Genomic DNA, 19,711 nt, shown 5'->3' on the forward strand with positions numbered 1-19,711 from the left:
GATATATGTATGGTGCTAAACAGAAATATACACTGACTTCCAAATCCAATAAATGTATACATTTTTTTCTTTTGAGTAGTGTATAACCTGCTCCTCTTGTCTACATATTAATATTAGCTACATAGTACATTAGACAAAACAAACTACAAACACAAAGTCTCACCCTCCTCCTGAGCGTCGGTCAGATTGCTCTCTGCCGGTGTCATGCTCGCTGGATTCTTGTCTGTCCAGCCGGTGTCGGTCCCTCTCTCTCCGCCGGCCTTCGTGGCCCCCGGGGGCCACGGGGCCCTCCTGCTCACTGGACGTTTGCCTCTCAAGCGTCTTCCTGTCCCGCCTCTCGGCCTGTTCCCTCCACACCTCCTGAGGCAGCTCATCCCTGCGGGCCTGGATCAGCTGCTCGCTGGACAGCTGCCGCTCTATCCTGTGCTGACCGTGTGTGTGGACCTGAGGCTCAGCGTGGCCCAGCGGGTCAGTTCTGGACCCCCGGGGCCCTCTGGTGGGCTCGCTGTGCAGGCGCTCCCGGCCCGGCTCCGTAAGCACCACCTCAGCCATCACAGCCACCTCCGCTTTCTCTGTCCCTATCTCTCCCATCATTATCTCCCTCTCCCTCCCCCTTTCCCGCTCCCTTGCCCTCTCCAGCCGGCTGGCCACGAGCAGCGGCGTCACTGCATCATCCAGGTGTTTGATTTTGGGTTGCCTTAGATACGGGGACGACTTCACCTCTGGAGATCTTGCCGCCTGTGATGGCTGGAGGTAACTCATCCCCTTCGCTGCTTGCTCTCTCGCCGGGCTGGGGCTCTCTCTCGCCTGATTGGCTGAGACAAGCATGGCTGCCGTGGCAACCGAGGCGATGGAGAAAGGGGTGGGCTGGCCTAGTCCTGCAGCCAAACCCACCACGCCGCCCTGCCGCGCCTCCAGGCTTTGGCGGTGGCTGGAGCCGTTCATCACAGGGGTGTAGTTAGCCACGGTGGACCCCAGCCGACGGGCCACAGATGAGGGGGAGGGTGTAGGTGTGGCGGGTGAGGGTGAGGGAGGAGAATTGGCTTCGTTCTGCTCATAGATGGTCTGTCTCATGACGGGGGAGAGCGGGAGGCGGGGGAGGGTGGATACATTTGCTGAGGCATCTTGGGGGTCCAGGAAGACTTTACGACCCAGCAGAGGGGTCGGGGGCAGCTGACTCTGCTCTGCTCTCAACTTTTCCACCTGGGGAAAGAAAACTGTTTTAAATCACATTTCAAGACTAATGAGTCACTAAGGGCTTTAACATGAGTGACTGATTTTGAGCAATTCTGTAAACATAGCTCTTCATAAGTCTTTAGCCAATGATTTCAGTATATTGGATCATCTTACAACTTTTTCATTGGAAAAATGATGATGATGCTGATAATGATGGTGTTACCGTGGTGATTCGTCGCAGTGAGCTGAATCGCTCCTCCCAGGTGGCAGCAGCTTTGCGGAAGGCTTCATGCCGACGAATCAGCTGCTCCACCTCGTCTACGCTCGCCCCCAGCTCGTTGCTGCTGATGAGCGGCTCCTGAGCGGTCAGCCACGCCTCCGCCACCACAGCCTCCTGCGCAAACTGGTGAACCTCCAACACTGAGAGGGGGACACACAATAATGTTCAATAGCAGAAGCTTATATCAGCTATTTTCTCTTTTTTACATGTAGGTATTGTTGATATGTGTGTCTGTGAAAAACTGTAGGTCTGTTTATGTGTGTGTGTGTGTGTGTGTGTGTGTGTGTGTGTGTGTGTGTGTGTGTGTGTGTGTGTGTGTGTGTGTGTGTGTGTGTGTGGTGTGTGCTTACATTGCTGTAGGGCATCCCAGTGGTTGTCCCACTTCTCAGACAGCTCGTATTGCTTGGTGATTACCTTGTCTAGCTTCTCCTTGATCTAAGAATCAAAATCAGTGACATTAGAATTACAGCAAAACAGGGATCAGAGTAACAATGGTCAAAATATTACCAGACACGTTGTTCTGTATAAAGGGTTAAAGGGTTTTACATCCATCCATCTATAAATAAACATCACATAAGTGGAGGTTGTTGTTGTGGTGGTGGAAGCAGTGTTTCATTTAAAATATCATTATAAACTGATGTTACCTCCTCAGCTGCCGGGTTTCTAGCAGCCAGCAGAGTTTTCCCCATCTCGATACACTCCACAGTGCTGCGGCTGCGGGCCTCCACCTCACTCTTCAGACTCTGGTGATAGTTCATCAGCACCTCCACTGAGGACACGTCCCTGCAGGACACAGAGCACACACACTTAGCTCACTGCCCCACAAACTTCAGCAAACAAACTGCCTGTTAATTACTTTCTGCAAACAGCTTTTTATACCCACTTATACAATACTTAGGTCCTACGAGGTCAAATCCTATGTGTTAGAAACGTACGGTATGTTGTAGCTTGAAGGCATAACTGTAGTTTACTGTCTTGGTCAAGTTCTACACGTTTTATACCATACCATCTTCATTTAGAGTAGTTACTTAGGCTTTTCTCCTGTCCCTATCTGACAGATGATGGATTCCATCCAAGTGATCTGATCTCGGACCATGCTGAAGAACCTCAGCTTGTCGGTCTCGGTGGTAATCTGTACTCGGCACTCCTCGCAGGACGTAAGCAGCTCCTTCCAGCACTGCATCACTTCGTGCTCGCGGAAGTCGATGGCTTCGGCCTTCTCCCCGGCGTACACCGTCCTCAGCTGAGCCGCGCTCTCCTGCAGCTGACGCACCTGGCAGAGCGGGAGGGCAGATTTTAGGAAAACGCTAAGCTGAACGAGGAAGAAACTAAAATAAATACAAAAGAGTTTTTTTTCAAATGATGCACAAAACACAGCTGCTCTGACAGCTGTGTTTTGTCAGGGCCAAATGATACAGGCTCTGTCAGTGGAGTTGACAAAGAGCAGCTGTGATTTTGCATGTTCTTCAGTAAAATGTTCTACTGCTCTGTTCCCCAGGTGCATGACAGGGACTAGACACTTCTAAATGAAATGCAGAGCAAGTACATTCAGACTCAGTCTCGTAAATAATCAAATGTACTTTCAATCCATTTCAGTTCATTTATGTAATTCAAAATAAAATAAATGTATATAAATGTATATTACAAATTCTTACAAAAACAGAAAGAACAAAATGATGCAAAGGAAAAACATCAGTTTAAAAGCCATATAAACAAAATGTGAATTGCTATTTTACTGATTTTAAATAATCACTCCATCTTCGTTTGAATGTGAGGCACTCCTCGCTAAAGGAAGCATGCATGCTAAACAAACATCCGCTGTGTAATTACTTATAAACAATTGCTGAATTAGCATCAGAAAACGTTCTGTTGACCTTTACAGAATGAACATCATCACTGGGGCAGGTCTTTTCCCCCTAAATAAGGGGTGATGTAATTACATTCTGCAACAGTTATGTCCCATGCTGTGTGTTCAGGTGCATGTTGCAGTACCTGTGTGACCAGCAGCTGTATGTCCTGCTCAAAGCTGTGCAGCAGTCTCTGCAGCGTGCTGGTGTTGGCAGAGCTGCCCTGCCGAGCCCGAACTTCAGGAAGCCTCCGATGTTTGTCCTCAATCTGGGCCAGAACCTGAACACAAAAGAACACAAGCAGTTCAGAAGGTGTCTTATACAACAAAAGTGTGGTTGAAGAAGGAAATCAGTTGAAGAAGTAGAAATTGAGAAATCTGAGGTAGGCAATTTTGAACAAATAGGGTTAGGGTAAAACCAAATCGATCTGCTCATTCTTACATTAAATGTCCTTTCTTGTTGTATAATTGCAACATATGATATTGTACAGTTTTACTCTACGGTTAATAACCCCTTATGATATCTGTGTTTCTTCAGGCATCTTACCTCTCTGCAGTCAGAGAAGAACTTGTGCAGCTGGTGTGAGGCGGCGAGCATTTGCGCCCGGGTCTCCATCAGCTCCAGCAGATCGGCCCAGGCCTCGTTCACCCCGTCCTTCCACTCAGCGATGGTGGCGGCCTCCGCGTGGCCGTAGTCGATCAGCTCGTCTACCATCTGGTTGACGGCGGTCACTCGCTCCTGTCCCACGCTGCCCGTCTCTGACGCAAAGTCTGTGAACTTCTCCTGCAGGACCTGGAGGTTTAGTAGATAGTAGTACATTCTCCGCATTCAATATGCTTTTTCAACATCTGACTTCTGTGACATCTACAGACACCATCCGTTCGTACACTTACCGTGACATGCTCGTAGTCTTGACCCAGTTCAGGCGAGCTGGCCACCACCTCCCTCTGAGCGATCCACTGCTCCAGCTCGTCCACCTCCCTGTTGAGCTGGTAGAGCCAGTACTGCTGCTCCAGGCGGCTCTTCCTCTCCTCCACCAGGTCCTTCAGAGACACGTATAGACGGTCGATCTGCGACTGACGCTTGCTGATCTGCTCGCTGAGGAAAACACAGGACAGTTTTTGCACAGTTAAAATGACACAAAGATAACCGATAAGAAAGTATAAACAGTGCAGGAAGAGGCAAACAACCCATTGGGCTTATTTAAAGCCTCTACCTAAATAATGTTAAAAATCACAATTTAATATAAAACACAAAATCAATATACAAACGATTACGTCTTACATTCAATAAAAATGGCAAAATTCAAGAACATAAATTATACTTACAATTTTTAACTAGTGAACTAGTGGTGAAATTATTTTTCAGGTATTTTTTAAAAGCAATGTAGCAAGTACAGTTTTTTGTTATGATTGGAAGGCCATTCCAGATCGTTGTTCTCCTCAAACAGATGGGAAATGTAGCTCTACGAGTGAGACACTGAGGGGGGTGGAGATTTGATGAGATTAGAGTTGCGTTAATATTAATCTGTGAATTATCTTGAAAGTATATTTTGAAGTATATAGGAATCCCTTTACCTGAAATTATTTTGTAAATAAAAACACACATTTTCATAAACTGTAAGAATCTTCAGGGCGAGACTACCTTGTGATTGACAGGTTGCTACTACAGTGTCAAGTGTGGGTGCTCTCCGTGCTCTCAGCCTAGAACTCTTCATGAAAAGGTGGTGGTGTTGCAATTGATGTAAAAACAAAATGTCATGCTACCATCCAATCATCTGTGTCTCAGCAGACAATTTGAACTACTTGCGCTGAAATTGTAACTTCTTAAGGGTCATTTTATCACTGTTGTAGGTGCTATAGACCCCCTTCAGCAAGCATTGAGGCTTTATCATCACTGAGTCATCAGTGATCTTGCTTGGATTTGAATGAGATTTGAATTGCTTGAGACTTTAACTGGGACTGGTTGTCCTCTGTCTCCGATAGTTTTAAATCAACCTGTGACTCTTTTAATCTTATGCAATTTATAAATAGCCCAACTCGTCCTAATCTTAAACACCAAGATAAATCGTCTCTTATCGACTTATTTTTAATAAATGCGCCTCATATGTTTTTGGATATTGGTATTTTTGCAAATGATATGAGTGACCATTGCGCTATAGCTACAATCAGGCAAGCTAAGCTTCCAAAAACAAGACCACAAATAGTTTTTAAACGTGATTTTAAACATTTCTGCGAGCAAGCATTTTTTCATGACCTGTGGGATTATGATTGGAACAAGATCTCTCTCATTAGTGATGTTGAACTGGCATGGGATTATTGTCATGAGGCTTTTATTAGAATTTAAAAAAATCCCTGGTTTAGTCCTCACAGGCAGCTTTCTAAAGGAGAGGGATATTGCCTGGTCAAGGGCCAGAAAATCGAAATCCCAAGTGGATTGGATTGTTTTTAGACAGCTCCGAAATCGTTTCACCTTCCTAGTTAAAAAGGCTAAATCTGAGTACTACATCTCTAATACTACTAGTAACTTAAATGATCCAAAGAAATTCTGGAAGGTAATAAAAAACTCATTTGGAACAGAAACTAAAAATGAATTACCAGCCTGCATTGTTACAGACTCGCAAACTCTCACTGACAAATCGGCCATTCTCAACTGCTTTAATGAACATTTGATTTCTTCTGGTTCTTTGTTTGAGTCCCTACATTCGGGCCCTGGACAGAACGTTGATTCCTCACCACCTCCATCCCATCCCGTGGCTCAGCCATTACATTTCACATGTATCAAGGGGATAGAGGTCCATAAAGCATTGCAGAATCTGGATCCACACAAATCGGCAGGTCCGGACAAACTTCCTCCTCATTTTCTTAAATTAGCTGCAGACTTTATGGCTGAGCCGCTTACTTATCTTTTTAATTTAACTCTTTCCAACAATGAGATTCCTAATGGAAATCTGCATATGTTCTTCCTTTACTGAAAGGAGGGGATCCCTCATCTGTTAATGATTATAGGCCAATTTCAAAATGATGTGTTGTAGCGAAGGTCCTTGAAAAGCTTCTCAGTGAAAAACTTAAATTATTCTTGGACACAAATGATATTTTGTCAAAGCACCAATCCGGTTTTAGAAAACAACACAGAACAACAACTGCTGCTATTAAAGTGGTGAACAACATCATTGAGGCATTGGACTGTAACAAGTATTGTGCAGCTCTATTTATTGATTTGTCAAAGGCGTTTGACACAGTTGATCATATCATCCTGGCGGAAAGACTTCGTTGTTGGTTTTTAAATGATTTATCAGCGAGAACCCAATGCGTCCGATTTTCTGGGTCCTTTTCTTCCTTCCTCCCGATAGCAAAGGATGTGCCACAAGGTTCCATATTAGGACCGATTCTTTTGACCATATATGTAAATAATCTATGTAATAATTTAGCAAATGCTTCTTACCATTTTTATGCAGATGATACTGTTATTTATTGTTCCTCCGCTTCTACAGAGCAATGTCTAGATTTCCTCCAGTCTGCCTTTGATGCCACAAACCCATTTATATCAACTAAAGTTGGTATTAAATGCTGAAAAATGTGATGATATTTTCGAATGGCAAAAAGTTACCATCTATTCTACCCAAGATGTGTACTGCACAAGGGACTGACATTGAGAGGGTCACTACTTACACATATCTGGGATTTCTTATTGAACAGAACTTGTCTTTCAAGTTACACACGGAAAATGTTGTTTCAAAGTTTCCTTTACAGAAATAAATCCTGTTTCTCTTTTCAGACAAGGAAACATTTGATATCTGCAACGTTTTTACCTGTATTAGATTATGGTGATCTGCCATACATGAATGCCTCTGACCAGTGCCTAAAGAGCTTGGATACTGTGTACCATTGTGCCTTACGATTTATTACTGGATGTGGATATCGAGTACACCATAGTTCAGTAACAGGCGGACCCGGACCTATAATCAATACATTAATAGGGGATTTCAATTTTGACGGGGCTATTCTATTTTAACCGCCGCCATCAGGGGGCGAAAGAGACGGGCGAGCGACACGGAGAGAAACACAGAAGAAGAGACGAGAGAACGGCAGAGAGAAGCGGAGAGGAAAGTGAGTGAAGAGAATAATTAGCGATACAGGGAGAGACGACGGAGAGGAGAGTGAACAGGCGTGTTAGCGGCAGACAGGGAGAGACAAATAATTACACAAGAAGAGGAAACTGGCTTTTAACCCTGAGTGGACTCATGCATGTTCATCCTGCCCACTGGGAGCACAGAACCAGTGTGTCTCATTTGTTCAGAGACCGTGGCGCTCATTAAAAGAGACAAAACGCCACTATGAGACAAAACACAAAGTGTTTGACCAAACATTCCCTCTCAAGTCAGAACTGAGGTCAAATAAGCAGTCTCAGAGCCCAATATGATCAGTCGACCAGGATCAAAATTAAGACTAAATATCGTTCCGGCTAACCAATGAGCACCTGCATGTGTATGAGAATGGCCCTGACACCACTTCAGCCCAGATCTAAACTCCTGACAGGACAATAAGCTTCAGCTCAATTCTCGCTCTGAATTAAAAAAAAGTGAGTGAGGGACTGCAATATAAGAGGGAAAGAAAGATAAACTTTAAACTGTTCAATTGTTATGATGTGTAAAGACTGATATTGTTCTATAATCGTCTGAAACTGTTAAGTCATGATGTGAAACGGTTAACAAAGAAAAAGGGAAACTCAAGCTGCCGCTACACTTTATTTTATTTATGTAAAATTAAGCACTTTTAAGATGCACACATTTTCAAAAGCTATTTTATTTATTTTCTCTATTTTATTTGTAAATGCAGCCCGAGAGGAACATTACACATATCCACAGTATTTACTGTATATCTGTATAGTTCAATGTTAATTGACAATACATATTGTTGTTTTTGAATTGTACTTTCTTTATTTGATTGGCAGTCAGTTGTTGATTACATGCAGACGTTGATAAAGCTACAGGTCACTTCAATATCACACTAATTCATAAAGCAAGTTAGACATTTTGATGTTACGGACCTTTGCATGGGGCCATTTTCTCTAACTAGGCCTAGTTGAATTTTAGTTGAATACCCCTGGAGTACACCATTGCACTTTATATGCTGCTGCTAATTGGCCATCTTTGTCTGCTCGCAGACTTTCCCATTGGTTGGGTTTTATTTATTCATCTCTGCTTGGGTTGGTTCCCTCCTACATTTGCACATATATGTGTCACAGAGAAAGTCTATATGGCCTGCGCTCCCCAGATTTGATTCAGATGCTGGTTCCTACAGTGAGAACACAACTGGGTAAAACAGCTGTTAGACATGCTGCCCCCACAGCTTGGAACAATGTTCAGAAGGAGCTGAAACTCTCAGATGTAATCACTATGGGGGAATTCAGGTCCATCTTAAAGGACAGAGAACACGACACCATTGGTAGATGTGAGTGCTCGTATATCCTAAAATCATTTTACATTTTGCCAGTTTTTAATGATTTTAATAGTTTGTTTTATTTCGCATATTGACTGGCTAACGTGCCATTTGATTTGTGTTTTACAGCTGTATTTGTCTGCCTGTCTTGTCTGTGTTTTATCTGTTGTAACTTTGTACATGCTGCCCTTCTTGGCCAGGTCTCTCTTGGAAAAGAGATTTTAATCTCAATGAGTCTTTTACCTGGTTAAATAAAGGATATATATATTTGACAGTGTGTTTCCAGTTCATGAAAGTTACTTGTAATTTTAACTTGAATTAATGTGAACAAAAACAGCTTGGCTGAACAAAAGGGAGGACTCACTACTAGACTGATGTTTCACAGACTTATGTCTAGACAGTCTAGTAGTGAGTCCCCTTTGGTCCTCTTCAGATCAAACATAAGCAACAAGAATTTGAAAATGAATAAGAAAGGAATGCTTGAAAATTAGCAACTATTTTTCAGGGTTCTCGTGGTTGACTTTGGAAACGAACAGAAAACAAACAGTGTGTGTTTTAAGGCTCACTAGTCTGGATGGCCCATCTCCAGCAGCTGTCGACACTGCTGTGAGAGCAGGCCGATGGTGTCAGCGTAGTCCTCGATGGTCTGATCCAGGACCAGGTGTTTCTTCAGCAGCTGCAGCGTGCTCGGCTCGTCCTGAGGGAGGAGGAAACGACACAAAAGGCAGAGTTTCCTTTTTTATAAATAAAACACACACAGCACATATGCTCAATTCTGCCTCTATAAATAAGTGTCCAAAATGTACTTTTGGCTTCCTGTTAAAGGTGGCTGGTTGATTTAAAGCCAGATTGTTTACCAGTCAAACCAAATTAATTGCCTTTTTACATTTTTATGAATATAATTCCATAAAAATATCGTAATGTTGTTTCGAAAGCAGCAACAGTAATGTTGGAAAAATAAACTATAGTCTCCTCCCTGTCTCCACCGCGGCCCCTCTGCTTTGCTGTTCAACGACTTTGCTCCATGTGTTTAATAACATATCTTAAGTCACATTGCCCACTCTTATAGGTACTACCCATTATTATGAAGCAAGACAGACTCAGCTAATTATAAGGACAGCAAGCCAGTAGCTTTAACCAGTATGGGGGAAATGCATACGTCTGTCCGGAGTGGCAAGAGGTTTACATCATTTACTCGGACTAAATGTATTCGCATATGGCAAGTGTTCATTTCCATCCTGTGTAACTGTATACGTGAAGAGGAAGGACTAATGTCTAGATTAAGGTCCATGAAAGAGATGTATTAAAGAATTATCCATGATTTTGGATTGATTGTGTTTACACCTTGGTGAGTTTAGCAGAGGTTTGGCCGCCATCGCAGAGGCTTGTGCAATCAGGGTAGTAATAATGACTAAATAATGAAATCCTTTCCTGTTGATAACAGACGACATGCCGTGATTTTGAACCAGATAATCAGCAGTTTATTCAATGGCGCACACCTTCCCCTTCTCCTCGTTCATCATGTGCAACTCCTGCTCGCTCAGCCAGGCCTCCACCTCGGCCGTGTCGAAGTAGTACTGCTGGGCCTGGTACATGGCGTCCAGCACCAGCTGCCTCCTCTCCGTCTCGTGCCACAGCAGAGCCCACAGCCCGGCCAGCTGCTCGTGGCCCGCCCGAGCGCTGTCCGCCTCGGGGCTGCGGATGGAGGCGATGATCCCCGCCCTCTCCAGGACATCATCGATCCTGCTCCTGTGGCCCTGCAGCTCCCTCTGAAGAGTCTGGAGGAGAGGCACGGGTTCAGAACAGGAAAGAAGAGGTGACAGGTGAGGTATTTTTAACGTGGTTTAAAACAGAACAACAATAATACGATTGAAATATAGTAGTACATTAAGTAAGGTACATAAAGTAGTTGAGTAGGTGTCAAGGGAGAGGAATTAGGACTAAGGGTTGCATATCATGTTTTATATCTAATTTTTGCCATCCAGATTTCTTTGGACCACAATAAGTTGACATTAGAGTGGTCACAGGATTCAGGCTCCAGTTATGTATTAGGTTAAGGCTACCTTTAGAATCACCAGCTCTTGATTTCCTCACCTGGTTCTTCTTCATGAGCTGCTGCACCGCCTGCAGAGAGGAGCCGTGCTCCTGAGACATGGCCATCGGGAGGCGCTCCTGGACCCACAACTGAAACCACAACAATACCACACTCAGCAGTTCATGTTTGTTGTTGGTGAATCTAATAATGATGTATAGAGATATCTACATCATAATTAGATATGAAGATATCTATCATCAACATTTATTGAAAAACATTTAAGACGTGCACAAAATGTGTGATTTATTTTTACATTCAATTTGAATAGTTTTGTATTATATAGTGCTCTAACAGTTTGCCATTACTATTGAATTCATGTGGGGACTTGACTCCCTTTGGTGCCAATATGCAGTGGATGGTACCTGATATTATTTGGTACCATCTTATCGGACATTCTAAGTGATAGGTCCAAGCTATTTGACCATTCAGTGCAGACCATTGATTGGACAGAGGGATTTGTCACTGATGCATCATGGGACTTCCTGTACTATCCAGACCTTTTTAAACAGCAAACTACCATCAATTTAGATTGCACTATTTCTTATGAACTCAGGCAAGACGGTTCTATGTTTGTTTGCAGATGAAAGGATTCACAGTGTCACAGTGACGAAGTAGTTTCAAGCTGCATCTTGAGCGGAGCCATTACAAAACACAAAAGCACTCCTCTTCCTGTTTTGGTTGCGCAAAGATTGATACATACTTTTGTAATTTGAAATGAGCTAATCTAGTTGCTGCCTAGACACTAAATTGTCTGTTTTTCCTTATTTTACATTTACATTTCTTGTAAACATTCTCTTTTATAATTTTTAAATGTCTTTTGTGTGTAAAACTCAGTAAAATGTCTCTAAATAATGGAAATAAGTGATTGTGTTTGTGATGGCCGACGGCCGTCAGACTCACGATCTCATCGTCCAGGTCTCGTCCCACTTGGTGAACTTCTTTGGAGGCCAGCAGGATCCGCCGCCTCTCCTTCAGCGGCTCGATCAGTCGCACCATCCTGGCCTCCACCACTGCTTGTCGCTCTGCAACCGTCTCCTTGATCTTTGTCTGCTGTGGGATGGAGGCCACCTGCGCCTGGAGCTGCCCCACCTCCTTATACCACTCCTCCATCTGGCTCTCCATCGTCTGAGGGGGGGACAGGAAGAGAAGGAACAGGATGGCAGCACAGCAGAAGTTATAAAGACGGACTGAGGAAAAGAGAATGTGTGATTAGGAGGGATGGATGGAGGTAAACTTGTTGTCATGGGATCCAGAAGAAAGATATAAAGAGTGGATGTGAGGAATGCAAAAATGATAAGTCTATCATTCTTTTGACTCTCTGCCTACAGTGAAGAGATATATATGCCTGAAATTACAGCATGAAACTAAAAACGGTGGAAGGATCACAACAGAAATAATGAAATGTCATAATGAATAAAGATGAAAGAATGAATGCAAAGATGAATGAAAATAACCCAGGGCAGCGAAAGAATAACTGACAGACATGAAGTGTAGTGAAGTTTACTGTACCCCTTGCCAGGATGGATGCTGGGTAGTGGAGTTTTGATGATGTGGTAAAGCAGTGCTAATGGCGGCTTGTTAAAGGAAGCTGTAAGCTGAATGCTGTGGGAGAGGAGAGTGAAAAATGTCCCGTGAAATGATGAAGTGATGAGAGGATGAGTCTGTGCGTCAACCCGGGTCACACCTGCCCGCTGTCTGCTGCGTCAAACAATCCGATTCCTCTAAACTATATTGTTTATTCCACAATCACACGTACAGAAACAAACAACTTTGTGCTACCATGAAATTAAACATAACAAATAGTCATTATGCCTAATCGTCAGGTAAAGTGTATGTAGTACCTAATAATGTTACACAAATCCTGGAAAAGTATTAGTATTTGCACTTAAGCCGATTGAAAAGGTCATAAAACCCAATTATGCACTACTGTAACTTGACAAATAATGTAATAACATGTCCTCACTTATTGAAATAACGTTTAAAAGATAATGTAAAACCTTTCAAAGGTGAGTCATTCATTCAAAACTGATAATGTAAGATTTTTTATTTTGTAATAAAAAGGAGGCTTTTTTATTGAAAATGTAAACTGTTGGTTAAACAACATTTATGATACATTTAGTGTCTTGTTAGCATACTAAAAAAACTAACATTTCCCACTGATTAAATGTGTAGAAATGCACTCTAATGTAGAATTTGAAATGTATAATGTTGGTATGAAACTGTTATGAAAGCTCAATGGGTTGGCATAAATGGCTGATACTTATAGAGTTAAAAAAAAGAATCAACAGAAATGAAAAATGTATCTTGGCGTGAAATGAAAAGAGCCTGACTTTGCTGAAATTAGATGAAAAGCTGAATGGAAAATATTGCAGGCAAACAGTGAGGAATGTTGCTGTTTCCAAACATGATGTTTTGTTAAAATATGAATGAGATGAGACCATCACTGTGTGCAGATAATAGCAGGAACAGTGAGTCATTGTGAGACAGTTCCGTGTGGAGCAAAGAGGCAGAGATACGGAGTCTTATTTACAATTTAGTGTTATAGTTTGGAGTTTAATGTTTTGGAATGTTTGGAACATTTTAAACTCATGTGCTTGAGGGTAAGGGCCGGAAAAAAGCTTCAGTAATTCATAAAGAAAATAGAAACACTTATTGTCTCATGGGCTTCTTGTTACAAAATGTGAAAATATCCTACAACCAAAAAACAATCCAGAGGAGAACCGAGCATTGTTAACATTTATATTGTTCATCTTTTTCAAAAAAGAATGTTAAAACCTTAAATAAATGCAATCATGTACTTCTATTTGGTATCACAAAACATGTTTTAAATGTTAAGGTTTTTCTTGGAGAAAATGTCTTTGTAATGTTAAAATCTGTGGCCTGGAGCTGACTAATTAGGATACAAAAAATGATGTTTCCAGTAAACAAATCTAAAACTAAAACTTTATAAAATGTTGGTTGTTGTTTCCTATTTACCTATTGCATAATGGGCTTATAGACCTCTTTGAGTAAACTAGAGGTGAGAGGTAAAGGATTTATACCAGATAGTCTCTGGTTTCAAATGGAGTGAAATAGACTTTAATGTTTCGTAATCCTACGTACGTGTAGTTTCTTGAGCTGCTTGTTGACAGTGGTGAGGTCCTGTCCCTGGTCCACGTAGGCTAGCTGGACCTCCAGCTGGCCCAGCTTTTGGTCCATGCTCTCGTAGCTCTGCACCAGCAGGTCGGCCTTGTTGGACTCAAAGAGCTGCCGGGCTTTGGCCTGGGTGGTGCTCTCTAGCTCCTGCCAGCACTCCCTGATCTCCTCCAGCTTCATCCGCACCACCTGGCTGAGCTCCGGCTTCTCCTGGATCAGCTGCTGGCCCTCCTGCATGGACGGAGCGGATAGAGATGGGGATAGAGGGAGGGGGGAAACAGAGGTCAAATCTTTCATGTTTTTCACCATTAGAGGAGAGAATGACATTCAGACTATGTAACGAGTGAACATGTAAAGCTCAAAAGATGGCATATACGGCAATTTCTAAGCAATCTTTGCGATTTTAAACATGACGAGAAAATGTGCGGTTCTCTGTTGACACCCCGCAGTCATGACTCCACTCCCAGATCATTTCTAACAATTTCTCATCAAGGGGGTGTCCACTGTCCCCGGAACAAGTACACTGAAAAACTGCCAAGGCTATGTGTATTTTGTAACTTTTTAGAACCACTGATTTATTTATATTGGTGACAATCCGAATGAATATTCATATTGCCGTTTCTTTGACTATTTATAGCCAACTATGGGCGTTACATGGAGCCCGCAAAAGCTGCGTTGATTGTGAATCCTTTCATCTGCAAACAAACATAGAACCGTCTTGCCTGAGTTCATAAGAAATAGTGCAATCTAAATTGATGGTAGTTTGCTGTTTAAAAAGGTCTGGATAGTACAGGATGTCCCATGACGCATCAGTGACAAATCCCTCTGTCCAATCAATGGTCTGCACTGAATGGTCAAATAGCTTGGACCTATCACTTAGAATGTCCGTTAAGATGGTACCAAATAATATCAGGTACCATCCACTGCATATTGGCACCAAAGGGAGTCAAGTCCCCACAATGTGAATGCTATAACTATAAAACCTACAAAACTCTAGCTACAATGACATTGACACAAGATTATTCTACAAAGTTGATTGTGAGTTATAAAGGCAAACCGATGTTGGACATGCGTGCAATGTTTTATAAATCTGGATATTTGTGTGCTCAAGCACTTCTTTTGTTCCTATACACCATCTTTTAAAGTGAATCCTATGCAAAGTTGTATAAATGAGACCTCAGGTGAGCACAAAATGCTCTTAAACTACCAAATGTCACACCATAATCACCATGCAATAACAAACATAACCCGTTACTATAATAAGGTCACAAAATAAACTAACTAGCACCTTAATCAGTGAATCTGTATCTCTACACATCACCTGTGAGGTATTAGCATACACTCATAATCTAAAGCATATCATGTTAATCACTTTTTCCTCATCACTATGCAAATGTATGCAAAAATAAACTCCAAAATCTAATCAGATCATCTGCTCTGATAACATGAGCTGATTAGAATTAAAGGTCCCATGTCATGGCCATTTCTACTGATCATAATTCCATTGTTGAGGTCTACTAGAATACATTTATACTGTGCAATTTTCCAAACTCACATTGGTTTCTCACACAGCATCTCTGTATAGTATGTGTATTCATTATCTGTGCTACACGGCTTGTTGGAGCTCCTGCCCCCCCCCCCCCTGTGAGCCCAGTGGCCGTCTGCGAGACAGCGAGACACAGCGAAACCCAGCCCGAACACACACACACACACCCGCAGCCTGGCTGGGAGTTTGTGTGTGTGCCCAGGCTGAGTTCCGCGGTGTCTCTCTGTCTCGCCAACCCCACACCAGTGAGCCAGCTCACAGTGTCCGCTCCTCACAGCAGCGAGCCTCGCAACATTCCGCCTCGCGTGTGTGTGTGTGTGTGTGAGGAAGTTGGTCCAAACGTAACGGCTCCGCGGATGTAACGTAGCGGCATTTGGACCAATCTGCGGAGCCGTTATGTTAGGTCACTATACCCAAATACGTCACTATACCCAAATACATCACTATACCCAAATACGTCACTATACCCAAGAAGTAAACAATGGAAAAAGAGAAATGTCCAACGAGGCGTTCTGGGGCAGCATAGACAGGTTTTTTCTGTGTTAGAGTTTTACTCGCTACAGGGTGCACTTGGGTTTGTGACTCTGCAGACCGTTTACATGCAGAAAAAGCTACATAACACACAAGGGGACGGGTAATAACCAGAGAAGCATGACATCGGACCTTTAAGTCTTTTCAATAATATATGTTTTTTAGTTGCGTTGTCAGAATAAAGTGAAAAATAATTGTTTTTATTCAAATAAGAAGGAACACTGAAGAAACAGTTGGATGTATAATTAAATTAAAACTTATTAAAAAAATTACACAATCTCTGTAAATACAGGAATACAATGTGTATCATTTTCATTGATGCAGCTAATTATCAACAATCTGTGATTGCATTGTCTGATTGTCTTTTTTTAACAATGAACCATCTTTCAGCTCCTTGTATTACATTTTGATTGTCTGGCTTCTAACGGATATATTATAATAAACTGATTATCGAAAACTCTTGAACGTACAAACAAGATATCTGGAGACATTTCGGGCGCTGGTAAAGATTTGCTGGGATTTGGCAGACCAAACAATCAATCATGAAATAATCATTAACTTCAGTCCTGCTGAAATGTATCATCTAAATATAATACGGAGGCATACATCCAGAGTTTCTGTTTCATCACATCCACAAATATTCACTGCATTTGATGTTTGGGTGATGATGTGCAGACACTGTGGAGCTGGGTTAGGACCAGACGGTTAGGACACATGTGTGTGTGTGTGTGTGTGTGTGTGTGTGTGTGGAGATTAAACCTTGCCTCATACATTTCCTGACACTCCCCTCCCCCTCCTCTCTCTCTGTCCTCTCTTATTCATATGTCTGCCCCCTTTTCAACCTCTGCTTGTTCTGAACCTCCTTACACACACAGATGCGCACACACACACACACACACACACACACACACACACACACACACACACACACACACACACACACACACACACACACACACACACACACACACACACACACACACACACACACACACACACACACACACACACACACACACACACACACACACACACACAAAGTATGTGAACCCTTTGGATTCTCCACACATAGCGTTGTGTGTTCCTTCCAAACAACTCAACTTTGGTTTCATCTGTCCACAGAATATTTTGTCAGTAGTGCTGTGGAACATGCAGGTGCTCTTTTGCAAACTTCAAACGTGCAGCAATGTTTTTCCTGGTCAGCAGTGGCTTCCTCCGTGGCTTCCTCCGTGGTGTCCTCCCATGAACTCCATTCTTGTTCAGTGTTTTACGTATCGTAGATTCGTCAACAGAGATGTTAGCATGTGCCAGAGATTTCTTTAAGTCTCTAGCTGACACTCTAGGATTCTTCTTCACCTCATTGAGCATTCTGCGCTGTGCTCTTGCAGTCATCTTTACAGGACGGCCACTCCTAGGGAGAGTAGCAACAGTGCTGAACTTTCTCCATTTATAGACAATGTGTCTTACCGTGGACTGATGAACATCAAGGCTTTCAGAGATACTTTTGTAACCCTTTCCAGCTTTATGCAAGTCAACAATTCTTAATCGTAGGTCTTCTGAGAGCTCTTTTGTGCGAGCCATGGTTCACATCTGGCAATGCTTCTTAAGAATAGCTAATTCAAAACTGGTGTGTATTTTTTATAGGGCAGGGCAGCTTTAACCAACACCTCCAATCTCGTCTCATTGATTGGACTCCAGGCTGGCTGACTCCTGACTCCAATTAGCTATTGAAGAAGTCTTTAGCCTAGGGGTTCACATACTTTTTCCACCCTGCACTGTGAATGTTTACATGGTGTGTTCAATACAAACATGAAAACATATAATTGTTTGTGTGGTATTAGTTTAAGCAGACTGTGTTTGTCTATTGTTGTGACTTCGATGAAGATCAGAACACATTTTATGACCAACTTATGCAGAATCTGTAATACAAAAAAAACCGAATGTTCAGCCTTGATGTAACAACATTCGTAATTAAGTAAAGATAACACCCCGGTTACATTTTCCATTTGCCCTGTACGATGGGCGCTGTAAGTGATGAAAGTGGGGGATGTTGGCTTATCAGGCGCCCGCAGCTCACAGCCAAAGAGAGAGAGAGAGAGAGAGAGAGAGAGAGAGAGAGGATTGTTGTTAGCTTCTGCTGTGCTAACGGATATAAGAAGCTTTAATATTTCACTATTTTTAACATTATGCTAATTAAAAAGTAGGCGGAGCTTAGGGATGAGAGGGTAATATGTAGAGCAGCTCTACCCGGATAAGTGTGCAAAATGTCAGGTCCATCAGACTTACGCTCCGACTATGTACATTTTTTGAAAACTGAATTTTCACAGGTGGCGCTAGCGAGCATGTTGGACATTTTGAACCCATTGACTCCAGAATGTGAAATTTTTCACCCGTCCTGCCGGCGATGCCAAATGTCGCTATATGAATAGTGTCGTAACGCCCTCAAAAACAGGTCGAAACATCAGAATATGAAGAATTATAATAATAATTCCATGCATTACAATAGGTCTTGGCACACTACGTGCTCAGGCCCTAAAAATCACACACAGGGAAATGTCAGGAGTCGTACTCCGCTCTGACTAGAAGGCCAGAGAGAAGAAGTGAGTCTTAAGTGTAGATTTAAAAACCCCTAGCCTAGGGTCTGGGCCGACCTGGGCAGAGTGTTCCAGAGCCTGGGGCCAGCTGCTGCGAAGCCTCGGTGCCCTCAGGTTTTGAGCCTGGTCTTGGGCACTATCAGCAGCAGCTGGTCATGAGTTCTGCTAAATAAGCCGGAACCAGCCCATTTAGTGCTTTAAAAACAAATAAAATAAGTTTAAAATAAATTCGGAACCGAATTGGAAGCGAGTGTAGTGAGGCCAGAATTGGGGTGATGTGGTCACGCTTTTTATGGCGAGTGAGAAGACGTGCAGCTGCGTTTTGCACTAGCTGCAGGCATCTAATTGAGGCCTGGTCCATACCCACATACAATGCAATAGTCCAGTCTCGAGGTAACAAAGGCGTTAATAACCCTTTCTAGGTCTTTAAAAAATAAAAACTACTTGGTCTTGGCCAATAGTCGTATTTAAAAAAAGCAGGTCTTGACTACGGTGCTGAACTGCTTATCAAATTTAAAAGCGATATTGAAGGTCACTCCAAGGTTCATGACAGAGGGGAGGATGTTTTTATTGAGGGAGCCCAGAATATCAACCGGAGAGGCTAGAGGTTGGGGTCCAAAAAAGATGACCTCAGTCTTGCTCTCGTTGAGGTTGAGGAAGTTTTGGCTCAGCCAGGATTTAATCTCTGCTAAGCAGTCCATCAACTGCTGTAGTGAGTTGGCATTTTGATTGAGAGGCAGATAAATCTGTACATCATCAGCGTAACAATGGAAGGGGATGTTGTGTTTTGTGAGAATTGAACCTAGGGGCAGTATGTACAATAGAAAAAGGATGGGGCCCAGAATCGAGCCTTGGGGAACCCCACAGGTAAGAGGGGCTTTTGCAGAGGAGAAGGCACCTAGCTGCACTGAGAAGCTGGGGTATGTTAGGTAGGACCTGAACCATGCAAGGGCAGAGCCTGTGATGCCTGCGGACTGTTCAAGCCGTGACAACAGGATGCTCTGGTCCACAGTGTCGAAGGCAGCTGTCAGGTCTAACAGCACCAGGACAGCTGGGCTGCCTGAGT

The 19,711-nt window shown here is 42.9% G+C and overlaps 1 protein-coding gene across 4 annotated transcripts in view; it reads right to left on the minus strand.

Annotated features, from left to right (window-relative positions):
* Positions 1–19,711, minus strand: part of LOC117555630 (spectrin beta chain, non-erythrocytic 1-like) — a gene marked incomplete at its 3' end in the record, with an annotated part of 149,190 nt that overhangs the window by 5,667 nt on the left and 123,812 nt on the right. For 3 of the 4 annotated variants that reach the window (XM_034230557.1, XM_034230558.1, XM_034230560.1), the window contains 13 exon segments: positions 164–1,203; positions 1,400–1,596; positions 1,807–1,891; positions 2,101–2,239; positions 2,485–2,729; positions 3,449–3,583; positions 3,850–4,095; positions 4,197–4,401; positions 9,311–9,441; positions 10,244–10,522; positions 10,839–10,928; positions 11,740–11,964; positions 13,942–14,205. In XM_034230557.1, the coding sequence (XP_034086448.1) occupies positions 164–1,203; positions 1,400–1,596; positions 1,807–1,891; positions 2,101–2,239; positions 2,485–2,729; positions 3,449–3,583; positions 3,850–4,095; positions 4,197–4,401; positions 9,311–9,441; positions 10,244–10,522; positions 10,839–10,928; positions 11,740–11,964; positions 13,942–14,205 (3,281 nt within the window). 4 annotated transcript variants of the gene reach the window in all.

This window comes from Gymnodraco acuticeps, unplaced genomic scaffold (assembly GCF_902827175.1).
Source record: "Gymnodraco acuticeps unplaced genomic scaffold, fGymAcu1.1, whole genome shotgun sequence".
Lineage (NCBI taxonomy): Eukaryota > Metazoa > Chordata > Actinopteri > Perciformes > Bathydraconidae > Gymnodraco > Gymnodraco acuticeps.